At 48.2% G+C, this 24,102-nt stretch overlaps 1 protein-coding gene across 11 annotated transcripts in view; it reads left to right on the plus strand.

The window, feature by feature from the left end:
• Positions 1 to 24,102, plus strand: part of PAK1 (p21 (RAC1) activated kinase 1) — an 805,686-nt gene that overhangs the window by 228,413 nt on the left and 553,171 nt on the right. Inside the window, exons 14-16 of one of the 11 annotated variants that reach the window (XM_083821756.1) lie at positions 12,570 to 12,766; positions 14,293 to 14,430; positions 16,332 to 17,543. The exons of 9 other annotated variants lie outside the window; for them this stretch is intronic. In XM_083821756.1, coding sequence (XP_083677882.1) covers positions 12,570 to 12,766; positions 14,293 to 14,430; positions 16,332 to 16,418 — 422 coding nt within the window. In that variant the 3' untranslated portion in view covers positions 16,419 to 17,543. Of the gene's footprint in view, positions 1 to 225; positions 423 to 1,896; positions 2,035 to 3,934; positions 5,139 to 12,569; positions 12,767 to 14,292; positions 14,431 to 16,331; positions 17,544 to 24,102 lie in introns of those variants that run through there. One more of the 11 variants, XM_083821763.1, reaches the window with a different exon arrangement.

A 24,102-nucleotide genomic window follows, 5' to 3' on the forward strand; every position in this document is an offset into this window, starting at 1 on the left:
CGACAAGTGAGCAGCTCTGTGATGTTGATGGCCTCAGCGAGTCAGATTTAGAAGCTTACTCCTGAACACCTTGTTAACCACAAAACCAGGGCCTCCTTTGCAGCAGCAATGTAGCAGGCAGTGCAACAGGCTAGCTTGTACCACAGCATTGGCATCAGTACGTGTTGTTTTTGGAGAAACCTGCTGATTTCTAACTTTTTCTTCCCTCCTTCTTTGCTTTTCCAGCTGACTTTGGCTTCTGTGCCCAGATCACTCCCGAACAGAGCAAGCGCAGCACCATGGTGGGGACCCCGTACTGGATGGCGCCTGAAGTGGTGACACGAAAAGCCTACGGGCCCAAAGTGGACATCTGGTCACTGGGGATAATGGCCATCGAGATGATCGAAGGAGAACCCCCCTACCTCAATGAAAACCCCCTGAGAGTAAGCGAGTGCCTTTTTTTTGCCCTCAGGCCTTCGCTGAGCCTGCTGGTTAACCTGGGCTCTGGAGGAGGCAGGTGAACCTCCGCTGTGGTTTCATCACATGCAGCTACACGTCTCCTTAGATGCTGTAGTGAGAAGATTGTGGTCATTTAAGTTAGAAGCCATGACTGGTTCTGGGTGGCAGAGGGCACAGGCTGTTCCTGTTGCAGACCTTCAGGTAGGGTCTGAGTTAATGATGTGGTGCATCCATAATTCCCCCCTTTCTGGAGAGGCCGATAGGGGCACCTTCTGGCCCCAGAGTGCCCGGCTTCTTAAATCCTTGTGAGTGGGGAAGAGAGCTGTCCTTGAATTCAAAGAATACCACATTACTCTTTTATAAACAGGGCTTTTTCTTGCTGGTGCATTGTTCCTCTTTGCATGCTCCCAGTAAAGCTCCAGGTTTAACAAGCCTTTAGTCAGGCTTTGCCCCTGCTGGTGTCTTTCCCTTCGTATTCTTTAATGAAAGGGGAAATTCTATCAGTTTGTAGGAATGCGGCTGTTCTTGGTGTAAGCCAGTTTTATGGCTTTTCTTCTAAGCTAAACAGGACGAAGGGATCTAGAACAATTCTGTTTAACTTGTTTCCACCTCTTTTACTGGAGATGATTTTGGGAGAGAAGCGCAGCAGTGAAGAAATGCGAAAGGAAAAAGTTGGTATGGAGTTAAATGAGGATGGCTAAGCAACGGGGTGCTTTGCTCTCATTTAACTTAACTTGTTGCAGTTCCCAGGCTATCAGACCTCTACCTTGAGATGTGATGAGCAGTGAGCTCAGAAGGCCTCTGCCAGATGTCTGTTTCCTTTTAAAAGGCATCTAGCGATTTTCTTTTAATAGTAAAATTTTGCAGTGGATGAATTCTGAATTTCCTGATTCTTAGAGAATTCTTCATTCCCAAGCAGCAGCAAAACGACTCCACTTGTTTCTGTAGGGTGTTAAGTGCTGCTTGAGAACCTACTGGCCATCTTTTGTAAAGGACCAACTGCATCTTTAGAGTATTGACTTTTTAGGCCTTGTGCATTTGGGCAAAGTATCGAGAGAAGAAAGCCTCCTGTTTCTTCAGGGGTACCTTCCCATGAGGATATAGTTATTGCAGGAGTCGAGCACTGGCAGAGCTGTGCCAGCCAACTTCCCTCTGTAAACACAGTCTGGACTGCTGGTTTTGTCCTCTTAATCCCTTGAGAGGGCTGCAGGATCCAAACCCAGATTACGAGGGTAAAGCAAGAAAGGATTGGATCCCATCCACATAAAAATAGGGCCGGCAGCTCTTCTCTTTGCTGAAACTTAAGCATTTATTAGTCACCGTGATAAGGGTTTGTTTTGGTTTTGTTTTTCCCCATTGAACTGTGGGGAGGGAGAGGAAAAATGGGTGCCTCTGTAATCTGCAGCTGGAGTCTGACCTTCGTAACCTCCTGTTTCTTTGGTGCTTGCTTTGCTTTAGGCCCTGTATCTCATTGCTACTAACGGGACTCCGGAACTGCAGAATCCAGAAAAGCTTTCACCCATATTCCGAGACTTCCTAAATCGCTGTCTTGAAATGGACGTGGAAAAAAGAGGTTCTGCAAAAGAGCTGCTCCAGGTAAGTGCTGGGGAACGGGACGGAATTCAGCATTCTAGAGTGAGAATAGGCATGTGGAGCAATGTCATTTGGGGTCTTAAATACCGCGTCATCTGAAGTCACAAGCACAGCAGAGATAATTTACCATGAAGAAACGAACAAAAAAAACCAAAACCAACCAACCAAAAAACCCCAAATCCCTAACGAAGCGTTAACAGAGTACTTTCCTTTTTGTGCTGTACTTGCTACTGGCAGCAGCTGTGCAGCGTGTTCTGTAACCAACCTCAAATAATTGCCGTGCCCCGAGCCTGCCAACTGCTGAGCCCCTTAATTCCCGTGGCTTCTTCACGCAGCTCACCCTAACATCTGGCTGTGGTGTTGCGGTCTGGCCGTGCTTGTTCCCGTTTGGATAACAGGAGGGCTTCCAGCTATCGAATGCTCTGGTTGTCTCCCTTCTGGGGGAGAGTTCCCAAAGCTTTCTGGAAGGGGCACGTCTTGCATTAACTGCAGCAGTTTGGCGTTAACACATTTTGCCAGATACAGCTCTTCCTGCAGAGGTGATGGAACCAAGCTTGTGAGAAATCCTCAGTTATTTCACTGAAAACCTGGTGTCTTTGTCTGGACTCGTGGTGAAAGTGAAGGACGAAGCTGCCAGGCTTTTTACCAACACAGATGAGGAGTGTTCATGTGTTTCCTTTTGTCAGACCTCCCACGGGGGTGGAAAATGTGCTTCATCTCTTTGTAAAATAAATCGGTGATGATGGGGCCCTCAGATGTCGACTGTGAGACAGTTGTCTCTTTTTTGGTGTTCCTTTCTTTCCTTTAGTTTGTCTACTGGGTTCAGCTTTGGGAGTGCTGCTGCCTTTCTGAGACACTAATGAAGCATTAATCACCGGCAGAAAGAATGGCAGTAGATGAAAGCTGACTTTTTCTCCTGGACTTGCCAGCTCCAGAGTATCAGACAGCAGCAGGGTTGTGTTCCTTGGGGCAGGAGAACATTGGGACTGCAGCATTTCTGCCTGCCTTTACCTTTTAGCCTCGGATTTTTCCACCTCTGAAGTGTGTTCAGATTGGGTGGTTGATCCCTTCTGGTGCTCAGAAGTCCTGGGGGACTTAATTATTTTGGGTTTTCTGAACAGCTTGTGGGCTTCATGCCTCCACTCGTCTGATTAGCTGTTTTGTGTCAGTCTCTGTCCCCAACTAGACTTTCTCTGCGAGGCTGGAGTATTGCAAGCTTTCCACTTAACCCTGAACACAGGGAAAACTTCTTCCTCTGTTCCAGATGTTATGTTTTAAGCCTTGCCCCCGAAACAAACACCACATGTGCTGCAAGAAGCACTTTGTGACACCACCTACTGCTTGTTGCATGCTCGATAATCAATATTGTTTAACAGAACAGAGCACCTGGTATAGGAGATGGCCTGACTGGTCCTGTTGTGAATTCCCTGCTGTGCTCCTCAGTCCCAGCTGTTCTGAAAATTTCTAATAGCTTTAGAAGGCCAAGGCAATGTTTTCAGCAGATCTGTGGTGACAGGAAAGGAAGAATGGAGAGATGATTGCTGCAGGAAGCCCTGTGCAATGTTTTGGAACTGCACAGGTTGCTTTTACTTACACCTCCCTTCCACAAAGAATTTCACTGTAGATTTTGCATGAATTTATTTCCTGGGAGAACTTGCTTAGTCTTGAGAGTGTATAAACATTGGAGAAACTAGGATGTGTTGGGTGCAAAGATCTTTATCAGTTCAGGTGAGGCCCAAAAGTCACGGTGAACTTTCTTGCTCATCGTGCCTTTTTTGTTTCGCCTGCTTGGAGGTTGTTGGAGTTCATACAGGTCTAGGTCCTGATATTTTGTGTAAACACCAGGCTTTTGGGACATGTTCTGAGAAATGTAACCTTTTTTTTTCCTTTTTCCTCTTCCTAGCACCAGTTCCTGAAAATTGCAAAGCCTCTTTCTAGTCTCACTCCTCTGATTCTTGCTGCTAAAGAAGCAGCAAAGAACAACCATTAAAGCGGGGGAGCCAGCACAGCCGTCGTGTCAAGCCTTTTAGATGTTCCCTACAGAAACCGAATTACCTGTCCCTGTCCCCTCCCGCTCCTCCTTCACAGGGGTGTTCTTAAAACTTTGATCTGCCTTGAAGGGTAGCAGATGTATCGTTTGCTGAATGTGGGAGGGCACGCAACAGGTACGCTGCTGATCTTGCGTAGTGAACTGTCTTTCCATCCTCCTTGATGGGCACGGTAGGGGAAGGGTATATTTTATGGCTGGGAAGATCTTCTGAGAACATCTGAACCTGACCTACCCGTAGCAAAGCCAGTTTGTTTTCGTATTTCTTACTGTGTTTATTTTTAAAGATAATGTGGAGCCTTTAGGCCATGTTTATCTTAATAAAGTAAATCTTCTGCTGGCTGGACTCCTCCTGCTTTTGCCAAGCTGCTCTTCCAGCACTGAGGCTGCTCTCTGCTGTGGATGACTTGAGGAGGGAAGGAAGCAGGCAGCAGCAATCGGAACAGCTAAAACAACTGGAAGGGGAACGAGGGCAGGACCATGCAGCCCTCCTGCAGCACCGCTGGATGCTTCGGGGGAGCAAGGAGAAAGCCTGTGTGTGCTTCTTGCAGCTGTTGGACAAGTCGTGATCTTTTTGCCAAATTGTGTGAATCAAGGTCCTTCCCCGCACACTTTCGTTTCAACTCAAGTAATTAAACAGCTTTCAAATAGTTCTGATATTTCTAGAAAAATCACAGGAAAAATCAACTGGGATTTCTTTTAGGGTTATTTTATTAGTGCTGTCAGGCTTCGTGGAGACCTGCCCTGTAAGAGAAAGCAAACAGAACAATTGCTCTTAGGAAGATAAGATCTGCCTGCAAGATGATGGTGAAAACTCTTGCTTCTTAGACCAAGGCCAACAGAAAACAAACTGATCATGGACAGTGTTTCCTTGGAAGCATAGGGGCATTCATTTTATTATTTTTTTTTTGAAATGAGCGAGTGAACTGATATCTTTATGCTACTGACTCCTTTGGTTGCTAATGATATGTAAAACAACAGCGATCCTGGAACTACTAGAGAGATCGGGTGTAAACACTGGCGTTATGTTGAACTGTATCCTGATTTTTAATAAAAGGACTGCTGCATTTCTTAACTCGGGGCTGAGGGAGGGTTGGAGAATTCACTGTCACCAGACAACTCTGTCGGATGGGATGGGTTTTCATGTTATCGTCACTGGGTGCTTACAAGCGATGCATTAAGTGATACAAGCTTCTGTAGTCCTGTGGGATAGCGAGTGGCTCTGAAGAGGAGTAACTGCACACAGAGGGAACGGATAAAAGATCTTGCTTTCTCTGTACGTATCGCTTTGGTCATTTCCAGGGTGAGTTTAATCCAGTTCTCCTCTCCCCAAAGCACTTGTGTTGCACAGAAACTCATTCCTGCTTCTTGCTGACACCTGCTGCTGGATCAGTCCTTTCCTCCCTGCCCTGGGCTTGTGATTGAAATATATACATATATTTTTCCCCATTCACTCTGCGATACGTGACAGCCCTTGCACTGGTTTTACAGGCGTAGATAAAGCCTGTAAGGTCCCTTGCTTTTTTGGTGTCTTCTCCCATCCTTCAGGCTACAGGGTGGCCACTGTCTGACGTGAGTCTGTAATGTCTGAAGCCCATTGCCAAATCTTCTGCCTTCCTCCCCTTGTATACATTCTTCATCTTCATGTAATATGGAGAGTTTCCCCTCGCAAGATGAATTCCTTGGGCAGAGCAGCAAAGCTGCCAGCCCTGGGGGGGACCTGATCTCTTGATGAGCTCCTCTGCTTGGGGCTGGGGTGGAGATCGGGAAAGGGAAGGCCACTACCCTCGGATAATTCTCTTTGGTGAGGAGTTTGCTTTTATTTTCTGTGCAAGTCTCAAATGCCATGCGTGGGGTAGATGGGAAGGAATGATGGGCTAGATCTCACTTGATCTAAAATCTAATGTTGCTCTGGTCTTATTGACCCATCAATTGACATTTTTTGACAGCACAGGATTAAACCTGATCCATGAATGTACTGAGTGTTGCTGACTTCCCTTCGCCTTCCCTTCCCACTCCATCCTTGGCACCCCTTTGAGGTGAGAGCGGTAATGCAGATGTGCCCTACCTGCGAGCAAATCCGTGAGCTTATTTTTCTGCAGGAGGAAAAATGGTAAAAAGGGTGACTTGTATTTAAGTTACTCTGCTGGATTCTCTGTTGCCTATTGGAAAGGAATCTGCAGGAGTGACTGTTTCTCCCCATTCTTAAGCTCGTGATGTGCTTCTGTCTCATTGACTTCAGCTGTGAATTGGTCCTTACTGGTTTGGTAAGGACTGAGAGCTGTGCTCTGGGAAGCTGTAAGACAGCGGCTGTAGACATGTCATCTTCTCCTGTTTTTATTTTACCAACCTGTGATGAGAAAGTTGACTTGCTACTGTGTGCCTAGCCCCAGTTCCAAGTTAACAGATGCATCGTGTTTTCATGGTCTCAGAAATCTTGAATAAAAAGATAAATAAAAGAATGTAGTTAGTTTAGGAGAATGAGATACATTTTTTTTGTCCAGAGATGGATCCTTTTCTCTACTCTTAGGTTCATCTGGGCATCGCTCAGCTCCAGCACTGGTGGCAGCTTTTGCATAGCCTCTTACAGCACTTTCTGGTCACTACAGAGAGCTGTTAGCACAAGTGTCTGACTTAATAATTCTTATTTTTTTTTCTGAGAACATCCTTACTGCTGGGATTTGAACGCAACTTCCAAGAGAAGAGAACTGATTTGGTAGCATTTTAAAATATATTTTAATATACCTACAGTATGAACTAATTTTACTGAGTCTGAACCATTTTTAATCGCAGCCCTTAATTATTTATTTGATTATTAGATTCTCTCTTCTATATTAGAATATGAAATATTCAGTTGTTTGACTATCCACCCTGAAAACCTGCTTCCTTTTTAAGGGATCCTCAGCAACCCTATCAGGTTAGGTGCCGAAATGGCACAATGTGCTACAGCTCCCAGAGCTCCTGGTGGAGGTGGAAGGTAAAACCCATCTCTTTTTTTTCCAAAGCACTGAAGAATATCGTATTTAAGAAGCAGCTGGTGCATTTCAAGCTTCCTATATTTAAAGAGCTGATATTGAGCTGGATTACTGCAGCCCTAGGTTTTCTTTAAACAAATGATTGATTTAAGTTCAGTGGGGCCAAGAGTTTGGGTGAGAGGGGCTGGCTGAGCTGAGATCGCTTCTGAGCTGAGATCTCCGTTAGTATCCGAACGTGTCTGTCTCAAGGTATCACGGGTTGGTATCACCAGATGATATTTACCATGCAAGGATGGGCTGAAGTGGCCTGTAGGCTGCTGGTACTTCAAGTTTGCTGAGCTCAGCTGGCAGTGAAAGGTCCAGCCCAAAGTCCAAGAAGAATGGTACGTATCTGAACGCCTTTCTTAATTATGAGCTTACAGATTCCCCAGCATCTTTCATATGGAAGCTGTCAAAGGTGAAGGCTGAGTCTGTTTGTCTCCCTAGCATAAAATACGGAGACTTTTCAGTGGCTTATTTTGATAGTAATAGAGAACATGTGGATGTATTTTGGGGTTGTAAACACACTGGATTGAGCATATAGATAATGTCCTAGGGCGGATCTCATGGTTTGCTGCTAATGACAGCTTTCAGCATCAAGGCTGGGGTCTTGGAGAAGCAGGGAGCTGCCGGTGGTGGCAGAACAGCGATGCCGGCAGGGGCTGGACGGAAACTTGCAGCCGAAATGGATGCCCCCAGGGAAGGGGTGGGAGGGCAACAGAAGATGGTGTTGGTCTGAGGAAGAGGATGGTTGCAGGTGTAGGTGGAAGCAAAAGGTAAAAGCTCAGTTTCCCAACTGCTGAGGGAATTTGGAGGATGCTGGAGCAGCCTACGGTGGATTGAGGCATCCTGTTTGGGAGCAGGAAGGAGCGGGGGGCTCCTGTGCAATGAAGGGGTGCTCAGAGTGAGGACTGAGCCTTATGTCTTTGAGCAACAACTCGTGCTAAGTGAGCTGGAGCTAATCTGACCTGCTGCCAGGTGTCTGTGTGTCTTGTCCTGCTGGGAAATAAGGGCCTTTGCCATTTTAAAATCAGCTGGAAAACGTGTTTCTCTTTCTTTGTACTGCCTTGGTGTAACTCTCCGGTAGTGCCCGGTTTGTTAGGGTCAGCTCAGCCATTTAGAAAGCAAAGCTGAAACCTTAAATAAAACCTGAATGAATGACCTGCTTCTCCTCCCCTTTGTTTCAATGACGCTTGCAGAAATGAATTGGGGGGTGCTTGAAGGAGTTGTGTTTCTCTGATCTGTTTTAATTAGATCTTACTTGATAGAGCAAAGTGACTTTACACTGAAAGCTGATGCAGAAAGTGTGATTTCTACTGCTTATTTTCACCTGTTTGGAAGTCATTAATGCTCTGAGAAACACCAGTGTGGAAGCAGGATGTAGAGCCCAGCTTGAGGAGGAAGAGGAGGAGGCAGATGATGAAATGGACCCTCCTGGCTGCTTGCTGTCTCCCCAGGTAGAGCTTGGTGTCTGCGGCTCCAGGTGCAGAGGAGGAAACGGGGGAGGATTTGGGATCGGTCCCTAAAGCTGCCCTCCCCAGCATCACTTTTACATGTGGGGTCAGTAGGGTGAGGCTGATGACAAGAGCAGGAGTTTATCACCTACATAATTGTGCAAGTGCCTCGTCCCAGCTTGGATTAAGGAATATTAAGGGGAGGACACATGTGCCCCCACAAGCCCCCTGCTGTAGGATTTTATCCGCTTGTGGCTGTAGGGCAGAGCTGGGTGCTGGAAGTCCAAGAAACCAAGCCTAACGTGAAGAGGACTTTCCCAGCTCAGCCTCCTGGCACTGGGAGCCCTGCCGAGCTCTCACAAGCCATTTGGGTGCTGAGCCCCACGTCGGAGGGGGAAGAAAAAGGGAACGTCTGGAAGGGGGAGCTGGCAAACTAGTTGGTGGTGGCACTGCTGCGATGTGCATCCCATGCCCATGTCCTTGTCCCATGAGAGCCCGGCAGCCAAACTGTGTCATCCTGCATCCTGCTGCTCCCCTCGTGAAACTTCACAAAGCCGGGCACCAGGCAGACCGGAGGGCCTGGTAACGTACCCCAAAAGTGCCTGAAAAAGTGGTAACGGGGCTGGTGGCTCTGCCAGTATTTCCCTCAACACCATTACTTGAGTGTTTTTATTTTATTTTATTTTATTTTATTTTATTTTATTTTATTTTATTTTATTTTATTTTATTTTTAGTCCCATGGCAAAGGAGAGGAGCTTCTGCAGAGGTCCTGGTTGAAACCTCGTGGCTGCAAAATGCTTCCCAACCCCAGTCCTCTCATCCCACTGCTGCCTTTTTTTTCCACCTGCACGGGAGGGAAATGTACCTGTGGTTATCTCAGAGGGGTGTCCCAAGGCTAAATATGCACTGGGACACACAAAACCTGCCCTGGATCTTTAAACTTTTACTTTTTCATACCTAAATTTAGCGTTTTCACTGGTGGGAACAGTTCTGCAGGGTCTTATTATTTGGGAGCGAAGTGGGGGGAATGAGCAGGAGCAGAGGCAATACGCTGGTAGGTACAAGAGAGGAAGAGAGGGTTATTATCGCATGCTTCAGGGAAAACTGCTGCACTTTATATAAGTGATGTTTTTCCTGCATCCCTGATTTTTATTGCCCAGAAGGGTCCCAAGTTTTGGTCCCGAGGCTCATCTTTTGGGAGAATTTAGAGCTTGAACTCCGTGAGCTTGCCGGGCTTAACCTGGCTGCTCCCCTCCAATTCCTGGGGCTGTGCTGCCCTCAAACAGATCAAAGATCTCCTGAAGATGGGTACTTCAGCTGTGACCGCTTTAGCCTTTTGAATGGGTCTGGTTTGGTTTTGTTGATGGAGTTTTCTTTTGTTAACCAGAGATTCTAAGCCTTGGAGATGGGGAGAAAAAATGGGTTGAGGCAGGATTGCATGGGGCAGCCTTTCTCTCTGTCAAGCCAAATGGCCTGGGGGGGAGCCAGCCCCAGAAAAGGGGCCCCTCAGCCCCCCCAGCCCTCCTCCTTGTCCACATGAGGGCATCTTCCAGGCCTCTCCCAACGCAGCCGCCTTTGGCCTCGCACGGGCCACTCCATCACAGAGCCTTGCTGAGGTCACAGTGGCCACCGCTGTCACGCCTTTGCCCCGGGCCCTATAAAAGAGGCCCCCTGCCGCTGGCCCGCCACTTGCTCAGCGACTCGGTCCTCTGAGAGCCAGCGTAAGCGGCAGGAGGAAGGCCAGAGAAAGGAGCAAGGCGAGCGGCAGCCCTCCTCGGTGTGAGGACCGCGAAGCGATCTGAGGAAGCACCGAGAAGATGGCAGCTAATGGGAGAAAGATGTCTCATGGGCAGAGGGACAGCACCTGCGGCACAAAAGACATCAGTGCCTGGGGGAAGCCTGCTGCCCGGCCCAGAGACAATTATCGGAGATATCACTGGCACCGCAGCGATGCGGGGAACAGGCCGGCCCCTCAGACATCCAGCAGCAGGGGGCCTGGGCCTAACCAGAGGTGCAGTGGTGGTGTGGAGCGAAGACGGGAGCGTGATGCAGAGAGCCGTGGGGAGCAGAGGCGTGCCCATCGGCCAGATCGCAGCGAGGGACCCAGCCGTGGCCGTAAAAGAGATGGCGGCGTGAAACCCACGAATGAAAATCAAGTGGAGAGTGGCATGGGACCAGGCAATGGAACTGGGCGACCCCCTCGTTCGGCACCCTGGCCGGAGAACACAGCTGATGGGAGGCATCCCGTGTGGGCAGTCCCAGGCAAGGACTGGCTTGTCCTCCTGCCTGACACCGTGGAGCCCATGGAGGTGGATCCACAAGAAGAGGCGGAGGAACCCATGGAAGTGGATCCACCTCGGCCACATCAGACCTGGGACTACCCCGGCAGCTCTCTGCTGCGTGCCATGAGAGAACACCGGTAGCTACGCAGCAGGGCCCGGCGAGCTCCCTACTCCTCGTCGCGCAGGCTCCATCCCAGACATTAGCTTGGAGCCACCAAACACCTGGCAATAAAGAACTCTTGCCGATATTCAGGGGTTGTGTGCGTGTTTCTTTCGCATCCTCCAGCCCTTGTGTGAGAGGTGTCAGCCCTTCTGCACAGAGCCTCGAGGAAGAGCACAAGAGAGGACCCAGCTCCCTTCGGGCTGCTGCGCTGGGCTGACAGGAGGAGTCCCCAGGGGCCACCATGCGCCTTTAACATTTGTGAAAATAAACTGAGGGGTGAAAATAGTAGTGTGTAAGTGATTAGAGGTGGCTAATTTCTTATATTAGGAGTGAGTTTCTATACCTGAGTAATTGGTAACGACAGACACGGAGAAGGCTGAGGTACTCAGCAACTTCTTTGCCTCCGTCTGCACTGGTAGATGGGCTTCCCAAGTCTTTCATTTCCCTGAACCCGTAGGTGAAGGCTGGGGGAGCAAAGTCCCACCCACTGTAAGTGCAGAGCAGGTTCGAGACCACCTGCTGAATGTAAACAGGTCCAGGTCTATGGGACCTGATGACATGAATCCCAGGGTCCTGAGGGAACTGGCTGATGGGGTTGCCAAGCCTCTCTCCATCACAGTTGAAAAGTCCTGGCAGTCGGGCGATGTCACTGGTGAGTGGAAAAATGGAAACGTCATGCGCCTACTCTTCAACAATTAAAACAAAGAATTGAACAAAGAGTGCTACTCTTCACCAATTAAAACAATTAGGAGACATTTCTTCTCAGAAAGAGCGGTCAGGCATTGGGACGCGTTGCCCAGGGAGGTGGTGGAGTCCCTGTCCCTGGGGGTGTTCAAGGCAAGGTTGGACGTGGTGCTTGGGGACGTGGTTTCGTGGGTGACATTGTTCGTAGGGGGATGGTTGGACCAGGTGATCTTGGAGGGCTTTTCCAACCTTAATTTTCCTATGATTCTATTATTCTGTGATCTTTTGGAAAGTCAAATGCAAATAAGACAGGGCCAAGCAATTTCCACAGGAAGGCTCTCCAGCTTTCTGTCTTCTCAAAGAAAATAATAAGTACCAAATTAGGTCCTTAAATTTATTCTGAACACAGTATTTGCTCTAGAAAGCAAATCGTGTTTGAGAGATGGTACATCTTCTGGGGAAATACTATCTCCGGGACTGAAAATACGACCAGATAATACTGGTGGGTGTGGGTGGAGGGAGGACAGACTGGGCATTGGTTTCTGTTTTCACAGACCCAGGAACAGACTTGAGAGCATGTGTTACACAGTGTATTACAGCTGCCAAATGCTGCACTGCCACGTTTCACAGCATCCATGTACAGCTCTTTACTGATCACCAGCTTTCACATCGACAAGTGAGCAGCTCTGTGATGTTGATGGCCTCAGCGAGTCAGATTTAGAAGCTTACTCCTGAACACCTTGTTAACCACAAAACCAGCCCTCCTTTGCAGCAGCAATGTAGCAGGCAGTGCAACAGGCTAGCTTGTACCACAGCTGTGGCATCAGTACGTGTTGTTTTTGGAGAAACCTGCTGGTTTCTAACTATTTCTTCCCTCCTTCTTTGCTTTTCCAGCTGACTTTGGCTTCTGTGCCCAGATCACTCCCGAACAGAGCAAGCGCAGCACCATGGTGGGGACCCCGTACTGGATGGCGCCTGAAGTGGTGACACGAAAAGCCTACGGGCCCAAAGTGGACATCTGGTCACTGGGGATAATGGCCATCGAGATGATCGAAGGAGAACCCCCCTACCTCAATGAAAACCCCCTGAGAGTAAGCGAGTGCCTTTTTTTGCCTTCAGGCCTTCGCTGAGCCTGCTGGTTAACCTAGGCTCTGGAGGAGGCAGGTGAACCTCCGCTGTGGTTTCATCACATGCAGCTACACGTCTCCTTAGATGCTGTAGTGAGAAGATTGTGGTCATTTAAGTTAGAAGCCATGGCTGGTTCTGGGTGGCAGAGGGCACAGGCTCTTCCTGTTGCAGACCTTCAGGTAGGGTCTGAGTTAATCCTGTGGTGCATCCATAATTCCCCCCTTTCTGGAGAGGCTGACAGGGGCACCTTCTGGCCCCAGAGTGCCTGGCTTCTTAAATCCTTGTGAGTGGGGAAGAGAGCTGTCCTTGAATTCAAAGAATACCACATTGCTCTTTTATAAACAGGGCTTTTTCTTGCTGGTGCATTGTTCCTATTTGCATTAAAGAATTTTATTTATTTGCAAATAATAAATTTTATTTATTTACAATATTTATTTGCAAATAAAGCTCCAAGTTTAACTAGCCTTTAATCAGGCTTTGCCCCTGCTGGTGTCTTTCCCTTCGTATTCTTTAATGAAAGGGGAAATTCTATCAGTTTGTAGGAATGCGGCTGTTCTTGGTGTAAGCCAGTTTTATGGCTTTTTTTCTAAGCTAAACAGGACGAAGGGATCTAGAACAATTCTGTTTAACTTGTTTCCACCTCTTTTACTGGAGATGATTTTGGGAGAGAAGCGCAGCAGTGAAGAAATGCGAAAGGAAAAAGTTGGTATGGAGTTAAATGAGGATGGCTAAGCAACGGGGTGCTTTGCTCTCATTTAACTTAACTTGTTGCAGTTCCCAGGCTATCAGACCTCTACGTTGAGATGTGATGAGCAGTGAGCTCAGAAGGCCTCTGCCAGATGTCTGTTTCCTTTTAAAAGGCATCTAGCGATTTTCTTTTAATAGTAAAATTTTGCAGTGGATGAATTCTGAATTTCCTGATTCTTAGAGAATTCTTCATTCCCAAGCAGCAGCAAAACGACTCCACTTGTTTCTGTAGGGTGTTAAGTGCTGCTTGAGAACCTACTGGCCATCTTTTGTAAAGGACCAACTGCATCTTTAGAGTATTGACTTTTTAGGCCTTGTGCAATTGGGCAAAGTATCGAGAGAAGAAAGCCTCCTGTTTCTTCAGGGGTACCTTCCCATGAGGATATAGTTATTGCAGGAGTCGAGCACTGGCAGAGCTGTGCCAGCCAACTTCCCTCTGTAAACACAGTCTGGACTGCTGGTTTTGTCCTCTTAATCCCTTGAGAGGGCTGCAGGATCCAAACCCAGATTACGAGGGTAAAGCAAAAAAGGATTGGATCCCATCCACATAAAAATAGGGCTGGCAGCTCTTCTCTTTGCTGAAACTTAAGCATTTATTAGTCACCGTGATAAGGGTTTGTTTTGGTTTTGTTTTTCCCCATTGAACTGTGGGGAGGGAGAGGAAAAATGGGTGCCTCTGTAATCTGCAGCTGGAGTCTGACCTTCGTAACCTCCTGTTTCTTTGGTGCTTGCTTTGCTTTAGGCCCTGTATCTCATTGCTACTAACGGGACTCCGGAACTTCAGAATCCAGAAAAGCTTTCACCCATATTCCGAGACTTCCTAAATCGCTGTCTTGAAATGGACGTGGAAAAAAGAGGTTCTGCAAAAGAGCTGCTCCAGGTAAGTGCTGGGGAACAGGACGGAATTAAGCATTCTAGAGTGAGAATAGGCACGCGGAGAAATGTCATTTGGGGTCTTAAATACTGCATCATCTGAAGTCACAAGCACAGCAGAGATAATTTACCATGAAGAAACGAGCAAAAAAAACCAAAACCAACCAACCAAAAAACCCCAAATCCCTAACGAAGCGTTAACAGAGTACTTTCCTTTTTGTGCTGTACTTGCTACTGGCAGCAGCTGTGCAGCGTGTTCTGTAACCAACCTCAAATAATTGCCGTGCCCCGAGCCTGCCAACTGCTGAGCCCCTTAATTCCCGTGGCTTCTTCATGCAGCTCACCCTAACATCTGGCTGTGGTGTTGCGGTCTGGCCGTGCTTGTTCCCATTTGGATAACAGGAGGGCTTCCAGCTATCGAATGCTCTGGTTGTCTCCCTTCTGGGGGAGAGTTCCCAAAGCTTTCTGCAAGGGGCACGTCTGGCATTACCTGCAGCAGTTTGGCGTTAACACATTTTGCCAGATACAGCTCTTCCTGCAGAGGTGATGGAACCAAGCTTGTGAGAAATCCTCAGTTATTTCACTGAAAACCTGGTGTCTTTGTCTGGACTCGTGGTGAAAGTGAAGGACGAAGCTGCCAGGCTTTTTACCAACACAGATGAGGAGTGTTCATGTGTTTCCTTTTGTCAGACCTCCCACGGGGGTGGAAAATGTGCTTCATCTCTTTGTAAAATAAATCGGTGATGATGGGGCCCTCAGATGTCGACTGTGAGACAGTTGTCTCTTTTTTGGTGTTCCTTTCTTTCCTTTAGTTTGTCTACTGGGTTCAGCTTTGGGAGTGCTGCTGCCTTTCTGAGACACTAATGAAGCATTAATCACCGGCAGAAAGAATGGCAGTAGATGAAAGCTGACTTTTTCTCCTGGACTTGCCAGCTCCAGAGTATCAGACAGCAGCAGGGTTGTGTTCCTTGGGGCAGGAGAACATTGGGACTGCAGCATTTCTGCCTGCCTTTACCTTTTGGCCTCGGATTTTTCCACCTCTGAAGTGTGTTCAGATTGGGTGGTTGATCCCTTCTGGTGCTCAGAAGTCCTGGGGGACTTAATTATTTTGGGTTTTCTGAACGGCTTGTGGGCTTCATGCCTCCACTCGTCTGATTAGCTGTTTTGTGTCAGTCTCTGTCCCCAACCTAGACTTTCTCTGCGAGGCTGGAGTATTGCAAGCTTTCCACTTAACCCTGAACACAGGGAAAACTTCTTCCTCTGTTCCAGATGTTATGTTTTAAACCTTGCCCCCGAAACAAACACCACATGTGCTGCAAGAAGCACTTTGTGACACCACCTACTGCTTGTTGCGTGCTCGATAATCAATATTGTTTAACAGAACAGAGCACCTGGTATAGGAGATGGCCTGACTGGTCCTGTTGTGAATTCCCTGCTGTGCTCCTCAGTCCCAGCTGTTCTGAAAATTTCTAATAGCTTTAGAAGGCCAAGGCAATGTTTTCAGCAGATCTGTGGTGACAGGAAAGGAAGAATGGAGAGATGATTGCTGCAGGAAGCCCTGTGCAATGTTTTGGAACTGCACAGGTTGCTTTTACTTACACCTCCCTTCCACAAAGAATTTCACTGTAGATTTTGCATGAATTTATTTCCTGGGAGAACTTGCTTGGTCTTGAGAGTGTATAAACATTGGAGAAATTAGGATGTGTTGGGTGCAAAGATCTTTATCAGTTCAGGTGAGGCCCAAAAGTCACGGTGAACTTTCTTGCTCATCGTGCCTTTTTTGTTTCGCCTGCTTGGAGGTTGTTGGAGTTCATACAGGTCTAGGTCCTGATATTTTGTGTAAACACCAGGCTTTTGGGACATGTTCTGAGAAATGTAACCTTTTTTTTTCCTTTTTCCTCTTCCTAGCACCAGTTCCTGAAAATTGCAAAGCCTCTTTCTAGTCTCACTCCTCTGATTCTTGCTGCTAAAGAAGCAGCAAAGAACAACCATTAAAGCGGGGGAGCCAGCACAGCCGTCGTGTCAAGCCTTTTAGATGTTCCCTACAGAAACCGAATTACCTGTCCCTGTCCCCTCCCGCTCCTCCTTCACAGGGGTGTTCTTAAAACTTTGATCTGCCTTGAAGGGTAGCAGATGTATCGTTTGCTGAATGTGGGAGGGCACGCAACAGGTACGCTGCTGATCTTGCGTAGTGAACTGTCTTTCCATCCTCCTTGATGGGCACGGTAGGGGAAGGGTATATTTTATGGCTGGGAAGATCTTCTGAGAACATCTGAACCTGACCTACCCGTAGCAAAGCCAGTTTGTTTTCGTATTTCTTACTGTGTTTATTTTTAAAGATAATGTGGAGCCTTTAGACCATGTTTATCTTAATAAAGTAAATCTTCTGCTGGCTGGACTCCTCCTGCTTTTGCCAAGCTGCTCTTCCAGCACTGAGGCTGCTCTCTGCTTTGGATGACTTGAGGAGGGAAGGAAGCAGGCAGCAGCAATCGGAACAGCTAAAACAACTGGAAGGGGAATGAGGGCAGGACCATGCAGCCCTCCCGCAGCACCGCTGGATGCTTCGGGGGAGCAAGGAGAAAGCCTGTGTGTGCTTCTTGCAGCTGTTGGACAAGTCGTGATCTTTTTGCCAAATTGTGTGAATCAAGGTCCTTCCCCGCACACTTTCGTTTCAACTCAAGTAATTAAACAGCTTTCAAATAGTTCTGATATTTCTAGAAAAATCACAGGAAAAATCAACTGGGATTTCTTTTAGGGTTATTTTATTAGTGCTGTCAGGCTTCGTGGAGACCTGCCCTGTAAGAGAAAGCAAACAGAACAATTGCTCTTAGGAAGATAAGATCTGCCTGCAAGATGATGGTGAAAACTCTTGCTTCTTAGACCAAGGCCAACAGAAAACAAACTGATCATGGACAGTGTTTCCTTGGAAGCATAGGGGCATTCATTTTATTTTTTTTTTGAAATGAGCGAGTGAACTGATATCTTTATGCTACTGACTCCTTTGGTTGCTAATGATATGTAAAACAACAGCGATCCTGGAACTACTAGAGAGATCGGGTGTAAACACTGGCGTTATGTTGAACTGTATCCTGATTTTTAATAAAAGGACTGCTGCATTTCTTAACTCGGGGCTGAGGGAGGGTTGGAGAATTCACTGTCACCAGACAGCTCTGTCGGATGGGATGGGTTTTCATGTTATCGTCACTGGGTGCTTACAAGCGATGCATTAAGTGATACAAGCTTCTGTAGTCCTGTGGGATAGCGAGTGGCTCTGAAGAGGAGTAACTGCACACAGAGGGAACGGATAAAAGATCTTGCTTTCTCTGTACGTATCGCTTTGGTCATTTCCAGGGTGAGTTTAATCCAGTTCTCCTCTCCCCAAAGCACTTGTGTTGCACAGAAACTCATTCCTGCTTCTTGCTGACACCTGCTGCTGGATCAGTCCTTTCCTCCCTGCCCTGGGCTTGTGATTGAAATATATACATATATTTTTCCCCATTCACTCTGCGATACGTGACAGCCCTTGCACTGGTTTTACAGGCGTAGATAAAGCCTGTAAGGTCCCTTGCTTTTTTGGTGTCTTCTCCCATCCTTCAGGCTACAGGGTGGCCACTGTCTGACGTGAGGCTGTAATGTCTGAAGCCCATTGCCAAATCTTCTGCCTTCCTCCCCTTGTATATATTCTTCATCTTCATGTAATATGAAAAATTTCCCCTTACAAGATGAATTCCTTGGGCAGAGCAGCAAAGCTGCCAGCCCTGGGGGGGACCTGATCTCTTGATGAGCTCCTCTGCTTGGGGCTGGGGTGGAGATCGGGAAAGGGAAGGCCACTGCCCTCGGATAATTCTCTTTGGTGAGGAGTTTGGTTTTATTTTCTATGCAAGTCTCAAAATGCCATGTGTGCGGTGGAAGGAATGATGGGCTAGAGCTCACTAGGTCTAAAATCTAATGTGGCTCTGGTTTTACCGACCCACCAATTGACTTTTTTGGACAGCACAGGATTAAACCTGATCCATGAATTTATTGAATGTTGCTGACTTCCCTTCGCCTTCCCTTCCCACTCCATCCTTGACACCCCTTTGAGATGAGAGTGGTAATGCAGATGTGCCCTACCTGCGAGCAAATCCGTGAGCTTATTTTTCTGCAGGAGGAAAAATGGTAAAAAGGGTGACTTGTATTTAAGTTACTCTGCTGGATTCTCTGTTGCCTATTGGAAAGGAATCTGCAGGAGTGACTGTTTCTCCCCATTCTTAAGCCTGTGATGTGCTTCTGTCTCATTGACTTCAGCTGTGAATTGGTCCTTACTGGTTTGGTAAGGACTGAGAGCTATGCACTGGGAAGCTGTAAGACAGTGACTGTAGACATGTCATCTGTTTTATTTTATTTTTTACCTGTCTATGATGCGAAAGAGTTTGACTTGCTACTTTGTACCTAGCCCCAATTCCAAGTTAACAGACACATCATGTTTTCACGTTCTCAGAAATCTTAAAAAAATAAATAAAATTTAGTTAGCTTAGGAGAATGAGGTATATATTTTTTTCTGAGATATGGATCCTTTTCTCTACTCTTAGGTTCATCTGGGCATCGCCCAGCTTCAGCACTGGTGGCAGCTTCTGCATAGCCTCTTACAGCACTTTCTGGTCACTACAGAGAGCTGTTAGCACAAGTGTCTGACTTAAAATTTTCCTCTGTGGCTTTTCTTTTTTTCTTTTTTTTTTTTTTCTGAGTGCATCCTTACTGCTGGGATGTGAAAGCAAATTCCAACAAGAGAACTGATTTGGTGGCATTTTTTAATATATATTTTTAATATACCTACTGCATGAACTAATTTCACTGAGTCTGAACCATTTTTAATCACAGCCCTTATTTATTTGATTATTAGATTCTCTCTTCTATATGAGAACATGAAATATTCAGTTGTTTGACTATCCATCCTGAAAACCTGCTTTGTTTTTATGGGATCCTCAGCAACCCCATCAGGTTAGGTGCCGAAATGGCACAATGTGCTACAGCTCCCAGAGCTCCTGGTGGTGGCGGAAGGTAAAACTCATCTCTTTTTTTTCCAAAGCACTGAAGATTGTCGTATTTAAGAAGCAGCTGGTGCATTTCAAGCTTCTTATATTTAAAGAGCTGATATGGAGTTGTGTTACTGTAGCCCTAGGTTTTATTTAAACAAATGATTGATTTAAGTTCAGTGGGGCCAAGAGTTTGGGTGAGAGGGGCTGGCTGAGCTGAGATCGCTTCTGAGCTGAGATCTCCGTTAGTATCCTAACGTGTCTGTCTCAAGGTATCACGGGTTGGTATCACCAGATGATATTTACCATGCAAGGATGGGCTGAAGTGGCCTGTAGGCTGCTGGTACTTCAAGTTTGCTGAGCTCAGCTGGCAGTGAAAGGTCCAGCCCAAAGTCCAAGAAGAATGGTACGTATTTGAACGCCTTTCTTAATTATGAGCTTACAGATTCCCCAGCATCTTTCATATGGAAGCTGTCAAAGGTGAAGGCTGAGTCTGTTTGTCTCCCTAGCATAAAATACGGAGACTTTTCAGTGGCTTATTTTGATAGTAATAGAGAACATGTGGATGTATTTTGGGGCTGTAAACACACTGGATTGAGCATACAGATAATGTCCTAGGGCGGATCTCATGGTTTGCTGCTAATGACAGCTCTCAGCATCAAGGCTGGGGTCTTGGAGAAGCAGGGAGCTGCCGCTGGTGGCAGAACAGCGATGGAAACTTGCAGCCGAAATGGATGCCCCCAGGAAAGGGGTGGGAGGGCAACAGAGGATGGTGTTGGTCTGAGGAAGAGGATGGTTGCAGGTGTAGGTGGAAGCAAAAGGTAAAAGCTCAGTTTCCCAACTGCTGAGGAAATTTGGAGGGTGCTGGAGCAGCCTGCGGTGGATTGAGGCATCCTGTTTGGGAGCAGGAAGGAGCGGGGGGCTCCTGTGCAATGAAGGGGTGCTCAGAGTGAGGACTGAGCCTTATGTCTTTGAGCAACAACCCGTGCTAAGTGAGCTGGAGCTAATCTGACCTGCTGCCAGATGTCTGTGTGTCTTGTCCTGCTGGGAAATAACAAGGGCATTTGCCGTTTTAAAATCAGCTGGAAAACGTGTTTCTCTTTCTTTGTACTGCCTTGGTGTAACTCTCCGGTAGTGCCCGGTTTGTTAGGGTCAGCTCAGCCATTTAGGAAGCAAAGCTGAAACCTTAAATAAAACCTGAATGAATGACCTGCTTCTCCTCCCCTTTGTTTCAATGACGCTTGCAGAAATGAATGGGGGGGTGCTTGAAGGAGTTGTGTTTCTCTGATCTGTTTTAATTAGATCTTACTTGATAGAGCAAAGTGACTTTACACTGAAAGCTGATGCAGAAAGTGTGATTTCTACTGCTTATTTTCACCTGTTTGGAAGTCATTAATGCTCTGAGAAACACCAGTGTGGAAGCAGGATGTAGAGCCCAGCTTGAGGAGGAAGAGGAGGAGGCAGGTGGTGAAATGGACCCTCCTGGTTGCCTGTTGTCTCCCCAGGCAGAGCTTGGTGTCTGCGGCTCCAGGTGCAGAGGAGGAAACGGGGGAGGATTTGGGATCGGTCCCTAAAGCTGCCCTCCCCAGCATCACTTTTACATGTGGGGTCAGTAGGGTGAGGCTGATGACAAGAGCAGGAGTTTATCACCTACATAATTGTGCAAGTGCCTCGTCCCAGCTTGGGTTAAGGAATATTAAGGGGAGGACACGTGTGCCCCCACAAGCCCCCTGCTGTAGGATTTTATCCGCTTGTGGCTGTAGGGCAGAGCTGGGTGCTGGAAGTCCAAGAAACCAAGCCTAACGTGAAGAGGACTTTCCCAGCTCAGCCTCCTGGCGCTGGGAGCCCTGCCGAGCTCTCACAAGCCATTTGGGTGCTGAGCCCCACGTCGGAGGGGGAGCTGGAAGAAAAGGGAACGTCTGGAAGGGGGAGCTGGCAAACTAGTTGGTGGTGGCACTGCTGCGATGTGCATCCCATGTCCATGTCCTTGTCCCACGAGAGCCCGGCAGCCAAACTGTGTCATCCTGCATCCTGCTGCTCCCCTCGTGAAACTTCACAAAGCCGGGCACCAGGCAGACCGGAGGGCCTGGTAACGTACCCCAAAAGTGCCTGAAAAAGTGGTAACGGGGCTGGTGGCTCTGCCAGTATTTCCCTCAACACCATTACTTGAGTGTTTATTTTATTTTATTTTATTTTATTTTATTTTAGTCCCATGGCAAAGGAGAGGAGCTTCTGCAGAGGTCCTGGTTGAAACCTCGTGGCTGCAAAATGCTTCCCAACCCCAGTCCTCTCATCCCACTGCTGCCTTTTTTTTCCACCTGCACGGGAGGGAAATGTACCTGTGGTTATCTCAGAGGGGTGTCCCAAGGCTAAATATGCACTGGGACACACAAAACCTGCCCTGGATCTTTAAACTTTTACTTTTTCATACCTAAATTTAGCGTTTTCACTGGTGGGAACAGTTCTGCAGGGTCTTATTATTTGGGAGCGAAGTGGGGGGAATGAGCAGGAGCAGAGGCAATACGCTGGTAGGTACAAGAGAGGAAGAGAGGGTTATTATCGCATGCTTCAGGGAAAACTGCTGCACTTTATATAAGTGATGTTTTTCCTGCATCCCTGATTTTTATTGCCCAGAAGGGTCCCAAGTTTTGGTCCCGAGGCTCATCTTTTGGGAGAATTTAGAGCTTGAACTCCGTGAGCTTGCCGGGCTTAACCTGGCTGCTCCCCTCCAATTCCTGGGGCTGTGCTGCCCTCAAACAGATCAAAGATCTCCTGAAGATGGGTACTTCAGCTGTGACCGCTTTAGCCTTTTGAATGGGTCTGGTTTGGTTTTGTTGATGGAGTTTTCTTTTGTTAACCAGAGATTCTAAGCCTTGGAGATGGGGAGAAAAAATGGGTTGAGGCAGGATTGCATGGGGCAGCCTTTCTCTCTGTCAAGCCAAATGGCCTGGGGGGGAGCCAGCCCCAGAAAAGGGGCCCCTCAGCCCCCCCAGCCCTCCTCCTTGTCCACATGAGGGCATCTTCCAGGCCTCTCCCAACGCAGCCGCCTTTGGCCTCGCACGGGCCACTCCATCACAGAGCTTTGCTGAGGTCACAGTGGCCACCGCTGTCACGCCTTTGCCCCGGGCCCTATAAAAGAGGCCCCCTGCCGCTGGCCCGCCACTTGCTCAGCGACTCGGTCCTCTGAGAGCCAGCGTAAGCGGCAGGAGGAAGGCCAGAGAAAGGAGCAAGGCGAGCGGCAGCCCTCCTCGGTGTGAGGACCGCGAAGCGATCTGAGGAAGCACCGAGAAGATGGCAGCTAATGGGAGAAAGATGTCTCATGGGCAGAGGGACAGCACCTGCGGCACAAAAGACATCAGTGCCTGGGGGAAGTCTGCTGCCCGGCCCAGAGACGATTATTGGAGATATCACTGGCACCGCAGCGATGCGGGGAACAGGCCGGCCCCTCAGACATCCAGCAGCAGGGGGCCTGGGCCTAACCAGAGGTGCAGTGGTGGTGTGGAGCGAAGACGGGAGCGTGATGCGGAGAGCCGTGGGGAGCAGAGGCGTGCCCATCGGCCAGATCGCAGCGAGGGACCCAGCCGTGGCCGTAAAAGAGATGGCGGCGTGAAACCCACGAATGAATATCAAGTGGAGAGTGGCATGGGACCAGGCAATGGAACTGGGCGACCCCCTCGTTCGGCACCCTGGCCGGAGAACACAGCTGATGGGAGGCATCCCGTGTGGGCAGTCCCAGGCAAGGACTGGCTTGTCCTCCTGCCTGACACCGTGGAGCCCATGGAGGTGGATCCACAAGAAGAGGCGGAGGAACCCATGGAAGTGGATCCACCTCGGCCACATCAGACCTGGGACTACCCCGGCAGCTCTCTGCTGCGTGCCATGAGAGAACACCGGTAGCTACGCAGCAGGGCCCGGCGAGCTCCCTACTCCTCGTCGCGCAGGCTCCATCCCAGGCATTAGCTTGGAGCCACCAAACACCTGGCAATAAAGAACTCTTGCTGATATTCAGGGCTTGTGTGCGTGTTTCTTTCCCACCCGCCAGCCCTTGTGCGAGAGGTGTCAGCCCCTCTGCACAGAGCCTCGAGGAAGAGCACAAGAGAGGACCCAGCTCCCTTCGGGCTGCTGCGCTGGGCTGACAGGAGGAGTCCCCAGGGGCCACCATGCGCCTTTAACATTTGTGAAAATAAACTGAGGGGTGAAAATAGTAGTGTGGAAGCGATTAGAGGTGGCTAATTTCTTATATTAGGAGTGAGTTTCTATACCTGAGTAATTGGTAACGACAGACACGGAGAAGGCTGAGGTACTCAGCAACTTCTTTGCCTCCGTCTGCACTGGTAGATGGGCTTCCCAAGTCTTTCATTTCCCTGAACCTGTAGGTGGAGGCTGGGGGAGCAAAGTCCCACGCACGGTAAGTGAAGAGCAGGTTCGAGACCACCTGCTGAATGTAAACAGGTCCAGGTCTATGGGACCTGGTGACATGAATCCCAGGGTCCTGAGGGAACTGGCTGATGGGGTTGCCAAGCCGCTCTCCATCACAGTTGAAAAGTCCTGGCAGTCGGGTGATGTCACTGGTGAGTGGAAAAATGGAAACGTCATGCCCTTACTCTTCAACAATTAAAACAAAGAATTGAACAAAGAGTGCTACTCTTCACCAATTAAAACAA

This window comes from Anser anser (assembly GCF_964211835.1).
Source record: "Anser anser genome assembly, chromosome: 1".
In the NCBI taxonomy this organism is placed as follows: domain Eukaryota; kingdom Metazoa; phylum Chordata; class Aves; order Anseriformes; family Anatidae; genus Anser; species Anser anser.